This window comes from Cydia fagiglandana, chromosome 20 (assembly GCF_963556715.1).
Source record: "Cydia fagiglandana chromosome 20, ilCydFagi1.1, whole genome shotgun sequence".
Taxonomy (NCBI): Eukaryota; Metazoa; Arthropoda; class Insecta; order Lepidoptera; family Tortricidae; genus Cydia; species Cydia fagiglandana.
The window spans coordinates 9,403,586-9,424,746 of record NC_085951.1 but is presented as its reverse complement, the minus strand read 5'-3'; the positions used below and the strand labels follow the sequence as shown (position 1 = coordinate 9,424,746).

The following is a 21,161-nucleotide window of genomic DNA, read 5'->3' as shown; positions in this document are numbered from 1 at the left end:
TCCGTACCCGCCATGAGCACCGGAAACTCGCTGTATAACTTTTCCAGGCATGTTGTGTGAAGAGCTCCTGTGGTGTTAGACCATATATTGAGGGTTCGTAACCTTACCGCTGAGAGACTGGCCTCTTGTTGTATGTGTAAGTGCAGCGGTGAAAGGTTTAGCATGACCTCCATGGCCTGTCCTATTGTGTATAATTAGATTGTCATTATAATTACCTACCCAGAACGCGATGACACGATATTATCACTACATCACATTATAAAACAAAGTCCCTCGCTGCCTCTGTAGACGTTTGTGTGTTTGTATGTTCGCGATAAACTCAAAAACTACTGAACGGATTCTCATACGGTTTTCACCTATCAATAGAGTGTTTGAGGAAGGTTTAGGTGTATAATTTGTTAACCCGTGCGAAGTTAGGGCGGGTCGCTAGTGTTGATAATTATTATGGTTGCGTTATGATCAATACGGTGAATCTGAAATTAATATTTAAATTTTAATAATTTAGAGATAGAAGGGTTGAAATTTTGTAATATTTAAGATGTCTGGAGGACATTAGAAAGAGAACAAAAATAATCGATAAACCACACTATGAAAAAACTAAAGTGGAAGTGGACCGGCCACATGCTCCGAGACAAAAGAGAAAAATGGTCAAAAGACATCACAACATGGTACCAAAGAGACGGCCTTCGGCGGAATCGCCTTCTGATTGTATCTAGATATATCTTCAAACCTTTTTCTGTAGTTTGACTTGCCCAGAAGGCCCAGAACGCAATGATAGAAGTGGATTTTTTGAAAAGATATGCAAGACCCGTTTTAAATCCTATATGGAGGAGGTCTTTTTTTAATTTTTTCCGCTTCCTGGTAAGTCGTAAACATTTGTATACTCCACATAATCATCATCATCATCTCAGCCATAAGACGTCCACTGCTGAACATAGGCCTCCCCCTTGGACCTCCATTCGTACCGGTTGGAAGCCACCCGCATCCAGCGTCTTCCAGCGGCTTTAACAAGGTCGTCCGTCCATCTTGTGGGTGGACGTCCTACGCTGCGTTTGCTAGTCCGTGGTCTCCACTCGAGCACTTTTCGACCCCATCGGCCATCTTCTCTGCGCGCAATGTGGCCTGCCCATTGCCACTTCAGCTTGCTAATCCGGTGAGCTATGTCGGTGACTTTAGTTCGTCTACGGATCTCCTCATTTCTGATTCGATCACGCAGAGAAACTCCGAGCATAGCCCTCTCCATAGCTCGTTGAGCGACTTTGAATTTTGAGATGAGACCGATAGTGAAAGACCACGTTTCGGAGCCGTAAGTCATCACTCCACATAATGCTTCATTCATTTAATTACAGCTTGGTTTCATGACATTTTGGGCCCTTTCGGGTACGTACAGAAGACCGTACTGCCTCATTATTAACGTGAATTACGATTCTAAGCGACATTCTTTTTTTTTTATTGAAGTTTAGGTGGGATACTATCAGATGTTTTGTATTATTTTTTACGAAGCATTGTAGGCAAAAGAACATTCTATTCAGCCAGTACTTTTATTTCTATGCCACATCCTTAAAACATACATGTACACCGGTCACGCTCTTGTCAAACACACTGTATATCGAAGCAACCAAGGCGCTCACAAATATCTAAACACGCCTCTATTGTCAAGGCTGTAGAGTGCGTGCTCAGATATTTTTAACCAAATTGGCCGCTCCGATATATATGATGGCAAAATAATGCGTAGTTTTTGTGCACGATAAAATCTATGTGAAGCAGATGGTGATGTTAAGAAATCGACTTCCTATTGTTATTCTAAGGTCATTCAATGTGTTTTTATACATATATTATATCAGTCTTTGTTTGGTGAGTCAATTTAACCGGATTTTAAACTGTATCATATTTTAACATAGTGATACTGACCAACCTCAAAACAAATTCAGATCTCTGAAACCCGATTCTGATTTCTTGATCGGAAACTTATAGATCCCACCAAAAACATTTTCATGTAAAATGTTGCCAAGACGAAACCATAAAACTCGCACTGACAAAAAGTTATCAGAAAGCTAAGCTTCTAACTCTACAAGCCCTAACTTCACAAACTCTACACCTTAGTCAAAATGTGTGGCTAGGCCATGTAAATAATATAATAGTTTATAAAATATAGACATATAGTAGTATAGTTGTGCAGGATCGGGAACCAATTCTCTTTGGATCGCTGAGCCAAAATTTTTAGTTATAAAATATAGTACCTACACAATTTAATTAATTTAATCAGTTATGCCAAGATAATTATTAATAATGAGTAGGTAATAACCACCTAAAATCGTATTTTTCAACGTTTATCAAAGTAGGTATAAAATTTAGCCTTTCCATAACATCCCATAAACAATTAAATAGTTCTGGTGAACCTTTTTACTGCACCAAATAGATTGTGTATTCATAAAAAGTTTTTCCTTACCAAAAATGACCTCATCACCATTTAAAGGTGTTTAAAGTTTAAACTACTTAATTTCAATTGTGTTAACAAATCTCGTGATCGGTTTTTACAAAGGAAAAATTTTTTTCACCTCAGCAGCTCGAACAAGGGTACTTTGCTTCTTAAAAACAGTGAGCAAAATGCGATTTTGCTCACTGAGTCATTTTGTCTCACTCACTGAGCAAAATCGCATTTTGCTCACTGAGTGAGACAAAATGACATTCAAGTGACCTTTATAGTCAAATGTTATTTCAACATGCGGGGTCTAATACAAGTTCGATATACTTGGGTTCTATTATATCTGTCGCTCTAGGTATGTTCTCACTGCTTAGGGTGAAAAATTATGTGTACTTCACGAGATCAAAGTTATTTACATCTCGTGCGCTTTTGAATCCCTTACTACGCTCAAGATTCTAAATTAGATTCACGAGCGTAGCGAGTAGTATTATAGAATCTTTCGCTTGCACGGGACTCAAAATAAGCACTCGAAGAAATATCAAACTTTGATCTCTTGTTGTACAAATATGTACATAACTATTGTCCATGGCTATGGCTAACGTGTGATTATGGTGTGATTCATCAAGCTGTTGTTCGGTGATACGTAGGTATCACCAAAACATTAAAATACATTTATGAATGAACCATTCTACTTCCAACGAGACGTACCAATCTAATTTGAAATCATGTTGACATAAAAAAAAAACAATAGAAAAACGACATGTGTAAATTATTAGACATACATATTTTATTCAGTTTTAAGTAGAATGGTGTTTAGCAAAAATGTGTCAACCCACATCCATTTTGCAATAAAATTACAACTTTAAGCGTCTTTTTTTGAGTTGACATCTTATTGCAAAATTAATGCGGGTTGACACATTATTGCTTATCAGCATCCCTGTTATGCTTACAAGGTCCACATCTCAGAGCCCTGTTAAGGGGCCCACTGATTAACAGTCCGCCGGACGATATCGGCCTGTCAGTTGTTCGGAACTGTCAAAATTTTGTTCTAACTGACACGCCGATACCGTCCGGCGGACTGTTAATCAGTGGGCCCCTTTAGGTACTAGTAGTTACTCATAACTAGGTACGGCAATGCCAAACCATCATACAGACGTCCCTTGATTCCCTCTGGGCTTACCTTCTAAAATTTTTAGATGAAACCATATATTCTAAATCTCTTGGGTGCGCTAGACCGTTCAAGTTAAACCCAAGGGCGAAGGCACTAGCCGTGAAAGGCGGATAGACTCCGTAAAAAGCGGCACGTGGTAAATACAGGTTCAAGATATAAGAAACTTGCGGATTGACAATAATTTGCAGTTTTAAATTGAAGATATTTGAACCTTGTGTACTTCAAGTTCAAACTTCAATTTTATATCTTGATTTATCAACTTCTTCCCGCCGTGTAGCTACCAAAATGACTCGTAAAGCTGTACAGTCACCATTACACATATTATTTGAGCGGCCTAGGTGTTCAAAAATATCTGAACATGTACATTTACATCTTAAGTAATAATAGAGGTTTAGTTCAGATATTTGTGAACACTTTAGCCACATCTGATGGTGACTGTATTATAGAAACACACAACAGTTTTTGTGGCTGTGTCACTTTAAAGGGGCCCACAGATTACCAGTTCACCGGACGATATCAGCCTGTCAGTTAAACGCAAAATTTGACAGCTCCGAACAACTGACAAGCTGATATCATCCGGCGAACAATAATCTGTGGGCCTCTTAAAACTAGTTAAAACACTACTCATTGAACTGTGTAATCTATGTAGAAGTCTTATTTATTATGATTGGTTTTACATGTAATAAAACATTTTAATAACGCTGACTCTTATAATTTTAGCCAAAACCAAAGAAGCGTCAAGGTTTACAAGCAATGTCAATGCATTACATTTTTCCCACAAAAAATAGGTACAATCAGCAGCAATAGTTGCACAGCGGGCGAGGTGTTCAAAATGATCTTGATGCGACTTTATTGTTGAGAGAATAAGAGCGCGTCAAGGTAATTTTGAACACCTCGCCCGCTTAGCAACTTCTGCTGCTGACTGTACACGACACGATTCAAGAGGAGCAAATATTGGAACGTGACGATATTGTCATATATTTCCATATAGTACAGTTGCGAGAAGTTGTGTGTGAAATAACTATAAAGGGGAGAGTGGGTTAAAACGGGGGAGGCGGCAGCAGGTACCCGGTTATATTTAATAATAATTTTACAAGCTTTTATTTAGTTTCACCTGACCGTTGTCTGTCTGGCTGTCTGTCTGTAATCAAATCTTGCAAGTTAAATTTGATCCACTTCCCGGTTTCCGATTGAGCTGAAATTTTGCATATATATGTAAGTCGGGTGACAATGCAATATTATGGTATCATCGAGCTGATCTGATGATGGAGACCGGAGGTGGCCATAGGAACTCTGTGATAAAACAACGAAACCGAATTATGTTTGGGGTTCTTAGAATTGTCTCGATGAGTATTAGTTGACTGTGGAAAAAAAGTACAGTCGGCGATAAAAGCTTGTACCAAAAATGAAATTTTTGCCAAAAACTTATTTACAATTTGAAACGGGGACGCATCTGATGCTGTACTATTATTTACGGCTATTCATAAAAATATGTTTTGATGTTAAATGCCTAGTGTTGGCATAAGGTACACATTTATTCGTTGTTGATAAGTACGATTTATATTAAATTTGCTCGTGAGAGGACAAATCTTTCTAAAAAATATTTTTTTAAAGGAACACAATTTCCTAAAAATTTTTTTTTAAAAGGAACACAATTAGTAACAGTAATTTATAAGTTTTAACTACACATTTTATTACTCACCTACCTGTTTATAGTTCTTTTACTTTGAAATGCTTTCCAGAAGTTTTTAGCACGCAAACAGAACTTGCAAAGAATGAGAAATATTCTTATTGAGAAACTCTAAACTTCGACAAACTTTGTCGCTACAGACTAAAGTAGAATATAAGGGTATGTTCTTGTTACTTATACTTTATTTGAAGTATATTATGTAAATTCAAAATTTGTTAATAACATAAAATGAACATAAATTTTCTTTTCTCAAACATGCAATGAAATATTGATGTTATGTTCCTTATATAATAGGCTGCGAAGTATGACGTTTCAGGTGCGGCTAGGACAAAAGGTCGTTAATGGAATTTCACACAAATCTTGCAGGCCTAGGCCGGCAAAGTCCTCTTTTTTAATTTTCATTTCACAGGTGTTTGTGACACAGCATCGTGGCATTCATCCATTAAAAAAAACTAGAAGCAGTATTTGCTTTATGGGTCGTAATGACACTCTGCCACTACGCCTATAAAAAAAAACAAAAAACAATTTTTGCTATAATTTGCAGTTTTATTTGTATAAAATCGACATGAACTTAATAAATAATACATTATTAACCAAAGTCTATAATTTTAAATTATAAATTTAACTACACAAATAATAACATTTAAAATATTTCATCTAAACGTTAGCGGTAAAAAGGTCTACTCAAACACGCGTAGTTATTTTTTTTTAAATTGTTATGGAGGCAAAGTTGAAAAATTTTCATTCTGTATTTCTGTTTTATTGGATTTGTGGCGCGTTGTTGATTTTTTTACTATAATATGAGTCCCGACGAAATAATGAAATTAATATTAATTGTAATCGTAGGTGCCAATTCCAACAATTGGCAGCGTAAGCAGAATTGATTTTAAATAACATGCTGCCTCTGCCGCCAAATCAAAGACGAAGTATGTATATGGTTGCTTATGGCAATTTTATTATTTGAGAAACTGAGAAAAATGGCTTACAGTTTATTAGAAACAGTTGTGGCATATTTTAAATTAATGTAACTACAAATTCGTCAACACTGTGGAAATTATACTTATTTACTCCATGCATAAAGCAACGATGTATGTGAAACATGATATCAACATGAAAGATTATGTGACGAAAACGACAGTCAGACGGATACAAGGCGAAAAAATCAAAGATACATGAAAATATACGGGTAGTAAAATACACGACTCGTGTAAAACATACGCGTGATAATGATATATAGGTACGTGTTGGTTATATTTTGGGTGTAGTTTACTTTTTCTATAAATAAAACTTGGGTTTCGTGGATTTTTTATTTTATTTATTTCATTGCATGTTTGAGAAAAGCACTATACATACCTCGGCGGGAAATGGGGTTGCCCGCGCTCAGACCTATCCGGCCTCGCTTCGCTCGGCCTTCTATATGTCTTCGGCCGGCAACCCCTTTCGTCCCGGCCTCTGTAGTAATGTAACTACTATTATTGCACACACTTAACGAATAAGATAAACATTACAAGTCACAATTATTAGCAAAATTAGAGGTACAGCGGTCTTATCGCTGAAGAGCGATCTCTCCCAGACAACCTTTGTATTAAGTAATTAAGTGACAGATAGAGTCAGAGATAGATATTTTAAACTTTACATCTACTAATAGGAGGGTTTCTGTTCATGACTATACAGGGTGTGTCTGACCATGGGGCTTTAAATCCAGGGCTCGATTCTACTCGCTAAACTGAGCTACTTTTATTATGGCACCAGCCCCGAAATCCCGAAAAAAAATTTTATTTTTTCATACATTTTGGCTGATCAGATATCGACGTTTTCTATGGAAAAGCCAAAATTTTTTAGAGTTGGTCCCATAGTAAAAGCAGCTCAGTTTAGCGATTAAAATCAAGCCCCAGATTTAAAGCCCCATGTTCAGACACACCACGTATACAGAGAGGTAGAAGAGGTTAAAGTCATTTTGTATAAGTACTTTAAGGTCTCAGGGTGGATTTTAGAACGAAAACAATCAGAATAACGAATCACAATAATTTTATTAAACAAAGGAACGAATCTTACATTGAATATCGCTAAACGAAATATAAAACAACAGCATGGAACGATAACAAAATAGCTCACGCAAACACGACGGCGGCCGAAGGCAAAATGTCCCGAGCAACAGTTTGCACCGGTTTTTATACCCTATGAGGGGTAGGGTAGACTTGGTGTTGCCAACACGGCTTCTCCTGACTTGAGGTCGTCCACGACCTCTTGCCCTCTTGGGTAAGCAGTAGACGGCTGAAGGACGGGTACTCCGCTCGCGCCGGGTCAGATGGGCTGGTGGTGCCGGTTCCGAGCAACTGGTACAGGCTTCAGGTGTGAGCTCCGTCAGATCTTCACCTGGACAGTCATCATAATCATCAGCTGGAATTAGAGAGAGCAGTCATTATAACACACTCAATTACATGTAATTTCTATCACATCTCCCATGTATTTTATTTCAATGTTTTGTCAATAAATCTTTTACTATTTAACATGTGTTTTTCTTTTCTTTTACAAACTCTTCTGACTCTATTAGGACTCATAGTACGTATGCTGCAATCAAAAGCAACATATCAGAGCGAAGATAACGTGGCATGCTTGCATATAAGATTTAAATAAGAAAATAATACTGCCCTGTTACTGTTTTCCTTTCATTCCAAGCCAACTTCAGTAAGGTATCGTCAGTAGACTCGTTCAGAGCAGCATCCGCTGAGTACGGGGCTTGATCTCAATGACGGAATGCACGGGGTAACCGACGAACGGTTAAACTCGACCTACGAGTTAGACAGTGACGAACACATAGCCACGACCGTAGGTAGGTATACGGTCGTCAGGTGACGAACACCTACACAGGACCTTTAGGCAAGACGATGACGTACATCAAGTCTTTACCCACCTGTGGCATGCCCAAACGCAATAACAAATGTATGCTTGTTCGGGTTTACTCCGACGAACGGATAGGCTCGACGTACGAGCTAGACCAGCGACGAACGCATTATCAGTAGGCGACGAACGCCATGTCAGTAGGTAGGCGACGAACGCCGTGTCAGTAGGCGACGAACGCCGTGTCAGTAGGCGACGAACGCCGTGTTAGTAGGCAACGAACGCCAAGTCAGTAGGCGACGAACGCCATGTCAGTAGGCAACGAACGCCAAGTCAGTAGGCGACGAACGCCATGTCAGTAGGCGACGAACGCCATGTCAGTAGGCAACGGACACCATGTCAGTAGGTAGGCGATGGACGTCATGTCAGTAGGCGACGAACGCCATGTCAGTAGGCGACGAACGCCATGTCAGTCGGTAGGGCCAAGAAACTGACGTACTTACATACACGTAAGTTTTGCGGTGGCGAGGGCTTCTACTTTACGTGGGCTCGGCCTAACCTGACCTTGACTTATTAACTTATCTAGGTATTCGACCTCAGTGACCAGGAAACAGCACTTCCGAAGATTGACAGAAAAATCCGCCTGAGTCTTTAAGACGTTTCGTAGGGTCAATATTGGAAACGAAATATGTATGTGATCTCACAGGTTACGCAAATTTAGTCGCTTCTACTAGAGCTTGTGCGATGTGAGATGCGCCGGGTAGTACCGCACTCGAATCTTGTGTAGTATCGCGATCCGCACTAATACAAGGCTTTGGTACGTTGGCATTGTCGGGCGGTAGTGGAGGTGTAAACGATCGACCTGTATTAGAACCATTTACTACTGAAGGGGCGTTGGCAACTACGCGAGTATGCGACTTTCTTGACACGCGTTCCCGATAACGTCGCTGAGGCGATTTGCTTTCGGATCGTTTGCGCCTACGTGCACGAGAACTGCTACCAGCGTGAGAACTACTACGCAAACGTCTTGGAGGTCTATTATAATCGTCTGGAGACCTGCTACGCGAATATCGATAAGACGGCGACGTCCTGCTATGATGCGCACTCCGTGACCGGTAACGCGATCGAACACGCGAGAAATCACGACGGTAACGTGATCTAGAACGCCTAGTACCCGAATAATCGCGTTCCCGCGAGTCAGATTGCAATCGGTGCCGAGAACGGACGCGTGAGCCATTTTGGGAACTACTACTCGTACGAATACGCGAATCTACTTCGCGAACGCGACATCCCGTAACTTCCTTAACGTCGCAGGAATTAACCTTAATCAATTAAAATGCAAACTACAAATCAATACTAGTCGGTCTAATCAATTAATTAACACACTTTTGGCAACCGCACACAAACAACGTCAAAGACAAAACTATGATTGATAATGATTTGCCAGAATGAAACACAAATTTACTACAATAAGCAATACGGTAACGCAAAATCGAACACTAAAAGCAATGTAACGGAATGCTTTTAAAAACTACCCTCACGTAACCGGAATTACATCGTAAACAACACATAAAATGACACGCGCATTAACTAACACACAATAAAAGTAGTCAAATGCAAAATTTGTTCCCTTTTAATGTGGGCTGCAACGTTCTTTATCCAACTTCTGATTTAAGGTCTCAGGGTGGATTTTAGAACGAAAACAATCAGAATAACGAATCACAATAATTTTATTAAACAAAGGAACGAATCTTACATTGAATATCGCTAAACGAAATATAAAACAACAGCATGGAACGATAACAAAATAGCTCACGCAAACACGACGGCGGCCGAAGGCAAAATGTCCCGAGCAACAGTTTGCACCGGTTTTTATACCCTATGAGGGGTAGGGTAGACTTGGTGTTGCCAACAGTACATAAAATTTTTACTTATCTCTTAAAAATTTAAAAACCGACTTCAAAATGAACAAAATAAATAACGTTGTAAACAAAAAAAAATAATTTTCCAAATTGGTTCAGAAATGACGGATTTATGAGGTAAAATACATACAAATAAATCGAATTTATAACCTCCTCCTTTTTATGAAGTCGATTAAAAATGTGAATAATATTTAATTTAGCATAACAACAGCAAACTATCGTTTTCCAGACCCAGAATGTCGCCGGCAGCTTCGTTCTCCCAGCGATGGGCCCGCGACAACCTCACACGCGCCGCCTCACCGGACGAACTAGCCACATTGGACTTATTCCTGACCACCTGCAGCGGGGATGAAGGCGAGGCCGGTAAACGCGCCAGGCGGTATTATGCGGCCAGAGGCCCGGGCGGGCTCACTGAGTTGTGGCACAAACGACATCCGGATGACGACGATATTCTATCCAGCTGTCAAGATGCGTAAGTTAACAATACTTAATGGACATCCTTAATACGTCACTTGATGAACTAGCTACGTTGGACTTATTGCTGACCACCTGCAGCGGTTATGAAGGCGAGGCCGCCAAAAGCCCGGGCGGGCTAACTGAGCTATGGGTCAAGCTACACCCGGATGACGAGGATTTTCTATCTAGCTGTCAAGATACGTAAGTCCACAATAATGCACACTCTTAATGCGTCTCTTGACGAACTAGCTAGGTTGGACTTATTGCTGACCACCTGCAGCGGGGATGAAGGCGAGGCCACCAAGCGTGTTAGATGGTAACGAGGCCAAAGGCGTGTGGGCTAACTGAGCTATGGCACAAGCTACATCCGGATGATGAGGACATTCTGTCTAGCTGTCATGATACGTAAATAAATCCACCCCTGATAGGTTACTTGATTAACTAGCTAAGTTGGAGTTATTCCAAGGACGCTAAGTACGCTTGACTGAACAGACTCTGGGCGACCACATAACATTTTTGAATTCCTGACAAGTTAAATTGTAGGCCTCACAAACAATGCCTATCCTGGTGGCAGCCGCAAAGTTACAATTGTTAATATCACGGATGATACGGCGCTTTTACGACAGTTTAAAGACTAATGACTCAACTAAAGTTTCAGTTTCCGTTCGCTAGAATATTTACTGTGCATTTAAATAGTAGGATATAACTTTAAGCAACAATCTCTAAGAGTTTAAAACAAGGACGCATTTAAGTTTAGCCCCGTTTAAGTATAAAATATTGTCGGGAATAGCGTAATGGTCGATACGGGCTTAAGTATGGAGGCAAGGCTATGTAATTCTGTTATTTTAGTTAAACTTTTTAACCAAACCATTGTAATTTAGCACGGGAAATTGATAACCTTATAATACTTCAGTAATCTTACCTAGGCGGCGACTCAAGTCGTGTAAAACGTGAAACTCATTAAAACTTTGAAGACTTCGAACGAAGTTTCAAAAATTGCTAGGTCTTTTAAACTCCTTTATAATATCAGTTTTAAAAAAATATTTATATTCCTGTTTTTCGTTTAGACGTAGCCAAAGTAAAATTAAAGCGTAATTTCTGACTGGGCACATTATCAGTCTCCTCCCACATAAATTTGACTCGCCTGTGCTTGATAAGCAATAGGAATAATACTCAAGCACTCGGTGCGCGCATCGAATATTGCCTGCATTCTCCTCTATGAATATCTCGGAACTATATGAACATAGCGGATTGTACTTCGAATGACCAAACTTACTTAGTGCTTTCCCTTAGATATTCTGCAAACCATAAAATATGAGAAGTGGCTGAAAAAGTGCTTTAATAACTGAATAAACACTAAGAGAGCTTGCTTTTTAAAATTTTGAGTTTGGTTCCCCATTTTACGTGAATGTTAAGAATTACATGCCAATAGGAAGCATTCCATAATGTAGAAGTTGGTTACCTACAAAGTATGTATCGACCCAGTTTTCTTGCATATTTCTGATAAAACTAGAAATGTAGGTGTTTATTATTCATGACAATAATGACAGTAACAACCAACTATTATTTGATTTCGTAACTTTATATGTATTGTATATAGGTACTGTACCTACTTAAAGGTAACAGTCCATTTCCAACGACATCAGCTGCACTATTGTTAACCGACTTCCAAATCCCAAAGGAGGAGGTTATCAATTCGGTTGTATGTTTTTTATTTTTTTTATTTTTTTTATTTTTATTTTTATTTTTTATGTTTGTTACTCCATATCTCCGTCATTACTGGACCGATTTTGAAAATGATTTTTTTGATTGTATGTATATGCATACAGATTGGTCCCGTTTTTGTCAAAATCCAGTTCTGATGATGGGATCCATGAGGAATCGACGGAACTCCTCAAATCTTAAAGGCATACATATGGTGATTTTTGTGTTTTTATCAACAAATCAAGCATATACATTCAAAAACGTGACATTTGATGAAGTGGAACTGCTGATGATGATCAGAACGGAACTCTTCAACGACGCATAGTTCACCTTTGGCGATTGGTCCTCTTCGTTATGTTTGTTAAGCAAGTTAAGTTTTTAAGCCACAATTTTGTCAAGCTTGAGTTCTGATGATGGGATCCATGAGAAATCGAGGGAACTCCTCAAATTTTAAAGGCATGCGTATAGAGATTTTTGTATTTTCATCAGAAAATCAAGCATTTTCATTAAAAACTGTCGCATTTGATGAAGTGGAACTGCTGATGATGATCAGAACGGAACTCTTCAACGACGCATAGTTCACGTTTGGCGATTTGTCCTCTTCGTTATGTTTGTTAAGCAAGTTTAGTTTTTAAGCCACATTTCTGTCAAGCTCGAGTTCTGATGATGGGATCCATAAGGAATCGAGGGAACTCCTCAAATCTTAAAGGCATACGTATAGAATTTTTTGTATTTTCAGCATAAAATCAAGCATTTACATTAAAAACTGTCGCATTTGATGAAGTGGAACTGCTGATGATGATCAGAACAGAACTCTTCAACGACGACGATAGTACATGTTTGGTGATTTCGAATTTCGATTTTGACTTGGACTGGGACCCGGACTCATACCCAGATCCGGTTCGGACCCGGACTCGGACTCGGACTCGGACTCGGACCCGGACTCGGACCTGGACTCGCACCCGGACTCGGACCCGGACTCGGACCCGGACCCGGACCCGGACTTGGACCGGGACTCGGACCCGGACTCTGACTCAGAGACCCGGACCTTGACCCGGAAAACCACTATGATACCTAAACTAAATAAACCACTATGATTACCTACCATAAAATGTGGGTATGATGATGCCAAACCCCTCCCGCTCAAACTCCCGTACACCGCACCGCATGCGCCGTTAAGTGGATTAGGTTAGGTTTGAACTGCGATCCTCATAGAACCGAACAAAAGTGGGTTAGGTTTGGTTAGAACTGCGAGTCTTACAGAAACGAAATGCTACTAGAAAAGTGGGTTTGATTAGGTTCGAATTGCGATCCTCACAGAACGGAACTGCTATCAGAGAAGTGGGTTAGGTTAGGCTAGATAACTACGACCCTCACGGAAACGAAATGCTACTAGAAAGTACTGTTTTTACCTCCTTTTCTACATAGTGCACCATCTACCATAATCTTTCACCGGGCCCCATAGAAGTCGGTTTTTTTTTCTTAAAAATTATTCATTTTACTATGGAAATTGACAATAACAGCGACGCGTTCAGTACCAGTGGTGCAGTTGCGGTCAGAAATGGAATGTTACCATAAGTGTGTATGTTCTTCTGATTTTTACATGTATAAAACTACTATTTAAGTAACCTAAAAAAATATTAAATTTATCCATAATACGTCGGTGTAAATATCACACTGCCTACTTTTTATATGTTTAAACATGTCTTGAGTCCAAAACTATCCCAATCTTTTTCTAAATCGTGGTGTCCTGACTCTTTGAAAGTAACATTTCAGTAAATACGGATGAACGGAGCATACATATGCACGTAGAAGTCTCAACTCGCCTATGTCAAGCGTCGTAGCAATATTGCTTTAAAATTGCTTTTGCATTCCCATTATTGTGGAACATTTACAAAGAGCTTCATACTTGAGCGAACCAGCACATTTCATAAAGATATTACTGATATTAGAATAGGTAAGTTAAGTTGAGCGAAAGTACATATATTTCATATTTTTAGTTTATGTATTCTTTGAATTATGAACGAAATCTTTATTGGAAATTGTTTTCAATATCACTTCGGTAAGAAACAGCAATAGGGACCATCTGATGGTATGCGATTACAATAGCTGACGAACGCTGAACTCCTGGAGCTCATAAAAGTTACGGACTCTTTTAAAAACTAACCGAACAGGTATTGAAGCGAAGTTTAATTTCTTGATTTTCAGTTTTGAACGTCAAGCAAGTAAGATAAATTTAATATTGCAAGAAATTAATAAGTCGCGGAAACCGTTGGTTGAGGGAAGCGAATGACCGTTCGTTGTGGAGAACCTTTGGGGAGGCCTTTGACCAGCAGTGGACGTCTTTCAGCTATGATGATGATGATGATGATGATGATGATGATGATGATGATGATGATGATGATGATGACGATGATGATGATGATGATGATGATGATGATGAAGTGCCGAAGTGGATCTTGGCCTCCGACACCAAAGACCGCTATGCTACTCTGTCCAAAGCCGTTTCTGTCCAGTCGACGGCGCCGAGTTCGCTAAGGTCTTTCGGGCCGTTTTTGACGCCCTAGTTACCGCTGGAGAGACGATGTGCAGATGATGATGAAATAATTTTGCAGTTACATAGTGCCCCTCCGAGCGCGCAGCGTCGGCGGACGACGTATGACGTTGGTGCGGCTACCAGCGCCTACTGCTCTGGACAGGCCTCTCTCTGCGAGGGCGCTGCTGGCCCGCTGGCTCATGGTCTTAGATATACGGTGAGCACAATGTTGCCATTTTGATCAGTACTTAAGACTTAAAGGGGCCCACAGATTACCAGTTTGCCGGACGATATCAACCTATCAGTTGTTCGGAACTGTCACCTTTTGCGTTTAACTGACAGGCTGATATCGTCCGGCGAACTGGTAATCTGTGGGCTCCTTAAAAAGTAAGAACAGACGCATGGGATACCAAAACCTCCGCCATGGTTATAAACAAAAGCCTATAAATGCTAGATGAGTTTATTGGATAATAAATAATATTAATAATAACATATGTAATGACACGGGTAAGGGCAGCATCGGCTCGGTGTACCCCTTACATTTCATTAAAGTGTCAAAAGGGCCTCTACGTGTTGGCTTCGGCTCCGCGCACGCCTCCCAAAGGACCGGAACACCATTGTTCCGTGATGGGAAAGACATACATATGTAACATAACCAAACTTCAATCCATAGACCGGTATACTGTTCTCTTTTTCTGCAATAGTCCCAATGCCTGCTGAGACCGATTCATGGGTGTCTATTGTTGCAGCTGTAAACGGGTTCCAGCAGGCGTTCTGCATGACATAAAAGCTCTCCAAGGGGCCTCTACGTGTTGGATCTGTGTCCCCACGCAAGCCTATAAAAAAACCGGGATTATAGGCCCGTGATATCCAAGGACATGTGTAAAAATCTTTGGGAACAGTTTTTGAAATTAATTAGCAATTGTAGATAAGATTAGAATTTCTTTGAAAAGTTACAAAAGTATCCGTTTTTGTTACATTTAATGTAGTATAATATTTTTTTAAAGTACCTTAAAACGTAAATCTTTCAAAAGATAGACAGGTGATGAATAAGAATCCGAAGAGCTAATAGATCCCATTAGCAGTCTTTGGATAAACCCTAAAAAATAGCTCGTGTTACGGAAAATTAATGAACTATTAAATTTTGTAAATACGGTCCTATTAGTTCTATCCTGACCGCACTGTACCTATCCTTTGTAAACCTGTTTGTGCGAAATTCTGGTTTCTCTATCGCGAATTTCCAATAACTTCGCTTATAATAACGGTCAGACAAAAGAGACAATAGTCTCTTTGTTGTCTATCGTGGCTTGTTTACTTTATCATTTTAGCTTTTTGAAATAATAACAGTTTGAATATATAATGTTTTTGTAACTTAATATTAGTTGTCTATTGAAATAGATTGAGTCTATCTCAATTATTTTGTAACTTTGGTGATTTGATGGCATGAAGTTATTTTGGGACGGGTAAATTAACGAGATAATTTATTAATGTGCCCAATCAGGCGTGGCTACAAGTACATTCGGCCCACACCAATTTTGGTGTCTAGCAGTAGTGGTTGCCGCGCCTGCTCACTTTTGCGCCACCTTGCGGTCATATCCGTTGTAATAGACAGTTTTGTTAGAGAGTGAACTTTCTGTATTTATTCTGTGGCTAAACTTGCCAACTTAAGTAAATTACTTATTACAAAAAGGGCTACTTTGACGTATAATTGTTACAAAAATATCATTATATAAATGTATGTATGTATTTTATAATACACGTTAACTAAAATTCTAGCGAAAATTTTTTAACATAAAACTCGTAACGTGGAATGTAGGATGGATGAGTTTTGCATTTGTAGTCAACCTTATCCTTTTAACCACCGTAGACTGATATACAGGGTGTTTGGTACATCGTTTGCCAAATTAAAACGGCAGATAGGTTGAGTCATTTGCTATCTACTCATGCATAGAAAAAAATTGGCCATTTTTTTTCTACTGCTCAAGTAAAAAAAGCTGAAAAAAAATGCGCAAAAAACTCAAGCAATCTGCCGTGTTAATTTGGCAAACGATGTACCAAACATCCTGTATAAGACACAAAATCAGGCTCATTTTGCCGCGGTCTGATAAATAAGACAACACTTTAATTTCGTACTGCCGGCGACACGAGCACGCTCGATGAAAAATTCTATGGCGGTTAAAAGGTTAATACCAATTTATAAATCAAATTAACCTATGTCTAATAATTTCAGGTTACGGGAAGATCCAACCCCTGGAGAAGAAGTGGTGTTCATAGATGTCAGTGACTTGCAGCCGGCTCATATCAAGAATCATTTCAAAGGCACCTACTGGAAGGACTTCATCTGGTGTATGAAGGTATATAAATCCCTCATCATATTTAGGGTTCCGTACCCAAAGGGTAAAAACGGGACCCTATTATTAAGATTCCACTGTCCATCTGTCTGTCCTTCTGTCTGTTATCAGGTTGTATCTCATGAACCGTGATATCTATTAGACAATTCAAATTTTCACAGATGATGTACACGTATTTCTATTGCCGCTTTAACAACAAATACTAAAAAGGACGGAAGCTTCGGTGGGCGACTCCGACTCGCAGTTGTCCGGTTTTTTTTAATTAGCAATTTCGTGCTATTTTTTGTGTTTTCACCGAATGTCGTAAATAATTCACAAAAACCGCAAGACGCCTTACATATATTATATGTTTTCTATATAAAGTCAAACTGCGACTAAATTCACAAAAATACTTACGCCTTTTTAACGTACTGTCGACAACTTTTCAACATCTTAATTTTACTAAAGAGGGTAATTACGTCACACGAATTTCTAGGTTTTTTTACCCCTCCCCCTCCTTGTCACACTTGGTCACATTTGGCAAACCCCTCCCCCCTAGTGTGACGTCACATATTTTCTACGAAATCGCCAAATCGAATTAAGTAAGTGCCTAAGTATTATTAATATTTTATCAAAATATTTTTGACGATATAAATATTAGTAATTTTATAACCCAAAACTGCTTAGGAAAGAAAATTAAACGAATAAAAACGATTAGGTATCGTTTTAAAAACATGTTATTTAAATGTACAGCGAATAAAATAATTTAAATAAAGTTAAAGTGATGAGGTTAAAGTGACGTCACAAAGTTTGTGTCTCCCCCCTCCCCCATGTCACAATATGTCACATTTTCTTGACCCCTTCCCTTCCCCTAAACGTGTGATGTAATTAATGGATGACCCCAAGGGAGTTGTCGGAAAACAACTAAGTATCCTTCTTGCTGTATTGATATGATGGTCGTTCTTGTCTACGTGACAGCGTGATAAAACCGTGTCCGTCCGGTGTTTCTTTCTATCCCGCGGTGTTAAAAAGTGCCAGTTATTTTATCATGTAGATAAAACCATCCATAATACGCCGGCTGGAGAGGGTTCTAAATTTAACTTAGAAGAGGTTAGGAATGTTAGAATACGTATTCGACATATTTAGCTCGGAGATGAGACCCAATTAGGCTGTCTGCACACGACTGTGGGTTTCTCGCTCGAATGCCTCCATAATTGCCATGCGCCGGAGAGATGAGATCGCTCGTGCGCAACTTGTAATAGATAATGTTTGTTAAACATAATTTAATTATTAATTTTGATTGTGGTACCACTACACTAGTATAAAGACCAGTATAAAAATTATTTTTTTCTTTAGATTCCGTCTGCTTTGGCAATATAAATAGAAGTTTACACGAAGTGCTTTTTTGGAAACATTGGCGTAGATTTTTAAGCCAAGACGTTGTATTTATTCTGGACCACTTTAATCGATACAAAATCGAGAAATAAGATAAGATAAAAATACTTACAGATTCGGTGAATGTTTGTTAATAATCGTAATAGCATTAGTATCGATGTGTTATGCTACGAGTCCCCTGTAATTCGATAAGGAGAACTAGAATTTCCGGACACCAATCTCGTTCAGATGCAGAACAATTCATATAGTCAATTAGATTTATGTTCAGTATTTACTTCTCGACCATATTATTTTGTAAATATAGGTAGGTAGGTACTTAGAAATAATGAAAGAAAGTGATTTATTTGATAAAGCACACATACACAGGACAAAAACATGAAAAACAAAGAAAAAGGAAAAGATAACAACAACAATTACAAAGGCAGCAGCAAAATTATATACGATGTATAAACATATATACTTATATAATCATGCTCGTTGACCGTAAATATTTGTAAAATTTGAGGTTATGATAATTACATATGTTTTCTTTCGATGTACATTGCTGCTTTTCTTAGCGCAATACTGCATTGCTACTGACATATACTGGGTCAAGCAGATCTTGTCAGTAGAAAAAGGCGGCAAATTTGAAAAATGTAGGCGCGAAAAGATATCAGCCCATAGAAAATTTGAATTACGCGCCTTTTTCTACTGACAAGATTTGCTTGACCATCTATACTTTGCTTGATAGACTACGAGTATAAACACCCGTCTATTGTTTTCAGTCAGCCTACCCCACCCGCTTCTCCGAGGTCCACGTGATCAACACCCAGCGCCTGAAGACCATGTCCCTGCTGTTGCTCCACCTGGGCCTGTACCCGTGGCGACGCAAAGTGGTCCAGATACACTCGGGTGATGAGCAGATCAATACGGCCATGGGTGTGGACTACTTTCCTGATGAAGGGCTGCCCTATGAATATGGCGGGAAGGCGGGTGCCATGAAGGATCTAAATGGTAATCTACTTTTGTATAGCTTATACTTTGTGAAGAGCTCTGTTGCTCCAACTGGGCCTGTACCCGGGGCACGCAAAGTGGTCCAGATATACTCGGGTGACGAGCAGATTAATACGACCATGGGTGTGGACTACTTTCGTGATGATGGGCTGCCATATGAGTATGGCGGGAAGGCGGGTGCCATGAAGGATTTAAATGGTAATCTAGTTTTGTATAGCTTATACTTTGTGAAGAGCTCTTTTGCTCCACCTAGGCCTGTACCCGTGGCGACGCAAAGTGGTCCAGATAAACTTGGGTGACGAGCAGATTAATACGGCCATGGGTGTGGACTACTTTCCTGATGATGGGCTGCCATATGAGTATGGCGGGAAGGCGGGTGCCATGAAGGATTTTAATGATGATTTTTAATTTTACTAACGACGTAAACAAATAAATAAAGTACTCATAGATTTGTTCGTATGAAAATAAAACTGAGCCTTTATGTTTCAATTTGTGCGTCCTTATACAATAATGATAAATGATAGCTAAATCAAAAAACTACTTAATATAAGTAGAAACCCATTGGTTTTGCCTACGTCAAATCATGGGATTAGTTGTCAAGCGGACCCCATGCTCCCATGAGCCGTGGCAAAATGCCGGGATAACGCGGGGAAGAAGAAGAGCGAAACCCATTTGTTTGGGCGTCAGTCTTACTTTTGTTTGAATCATCATCACCTCAATTAAATACGCCTCAAAGCCCCTTTTTTGTAAAGATACCTAGTCTGTATGCGCTCTAAGTCTGCCATACCTGAATTTCATAGCATATAGTGTTCGAATGACTCCCTTTTTTCAGATGAATGGACCAAGAAGCTCCTCTCAAACTCAAAGTGGCTACAATCTCAAGAACGAAAATACTACGACACAGTCCTAAAGCCAGAAACGCGTACGCGCACGCGGCACAAGAGCGCCGTGCGCGTGCGCGGCAACATGGGGTCCTACGACATGCTCACACGCACGCACTCCTGCCGATCCTTGCACCGACATGACGACTTGGATGAGGGGACCTATGGGGCCTATCGGACCTTGAGGATTAGAACGGATAAGGATTTCAATGTGTGATGTACATAAAGTTTTTTTTAATTGGCTACTATTTGAAGGATAGGTATTAAATATTCGATTGAGGCTAGTTTGCAAAAAAAGAAGAACTACACAGTGGCATAGTTAGAGGTAACTGATATCTTGGAGTACCTATCCATGATGGCTCCTCTACACGATGGGCCAACGCCGGCCGCTCCAAGGGATGCAGCCTTGCGGTAGCATAGCAGTATGACTTGCTCCCTCTACCACATGGCTGCGTCCCTTGGAGTTGCCGGCGTTGGCCCATCGTGTAGAGCAGCCAAGAGAGGCAATGCATTATGAACGTGGATTTATAATATTGGTACTTTAGATTTTTTACTCATAATTTCATTTTGTTGATTCTCTGTTTTGTTGTTTTCTGAGTTCAAAATTGTTCTTTTAAACTACGGCAATTTCATTTAGCTCTAATTCTAATATAATATGACTTAATATTATATCTATTTGTAATAAAATATTTATGATAAGATGCATAATCGTGTACGTTTTTAATTCCTTAATGCATACAAAATTAAAAAAAAGTGTCAAGCTGGCACAGAATATACCGTAAGGAACAACAAAATATATTACTATCTTCCAAGGTAT

The 21,161-nt window shown here is 39.4% G+C and overlaps 1 protein-coding gene across 1 annotated transcript; it reads left to right on the top strand.

The window, feature by feature from the left end:
- The first annotated feature begins 10,278 nt into the window (after positions 1–10,278).
- LOC134674543 (uncharacterized) lies at positions 10,279–20,578 on the top strand. Its single transcript, XM_063532650.1, has 5 exons — positions 10,279–10,521; positions 14,825–14,962; positions 16,976–17,099; positions 19,235–19,463; positions 20,296–20,578. The coding sequence occupies exons 1-5, from the start codon at positions 10,286–10,288 to the stop codon at positions 20,559–20,561; spliced, it is 993 nt and encodes a 330-aa protein (XP_063388720.1). The 5' UTR covers positions 10,279–10,285; the 3' UTR covers positions 20,562–20,578.
- Positions 20,579–21,161: the final 583 nt, after the last annotated feature.

Bases quoted from the DNA above. Each gene is read 5' to 3' on its own strand.
- LOC134674543 (XM_063532650.1), top strand. From the start codon at position 10,286: ATGTCGCCGGCAGCTTCGTTCTCCCAGCGATGGGCCCGCGACAACCTC. The intron at 14,963-16,975 runs GTGAGCACAATG...TAATAATTTCAG, and splicing joins CTCATGGTCTTAGATATACG to GTTACGGGAAGATCCAACCC. The intron at 17,100-19,234 runs GTATATAAATCC...TATTGTTTTCAG, and splicing joins ACTTCATCTGGTGTATGAAG to TCAGCCTACCCCACCCGCTT.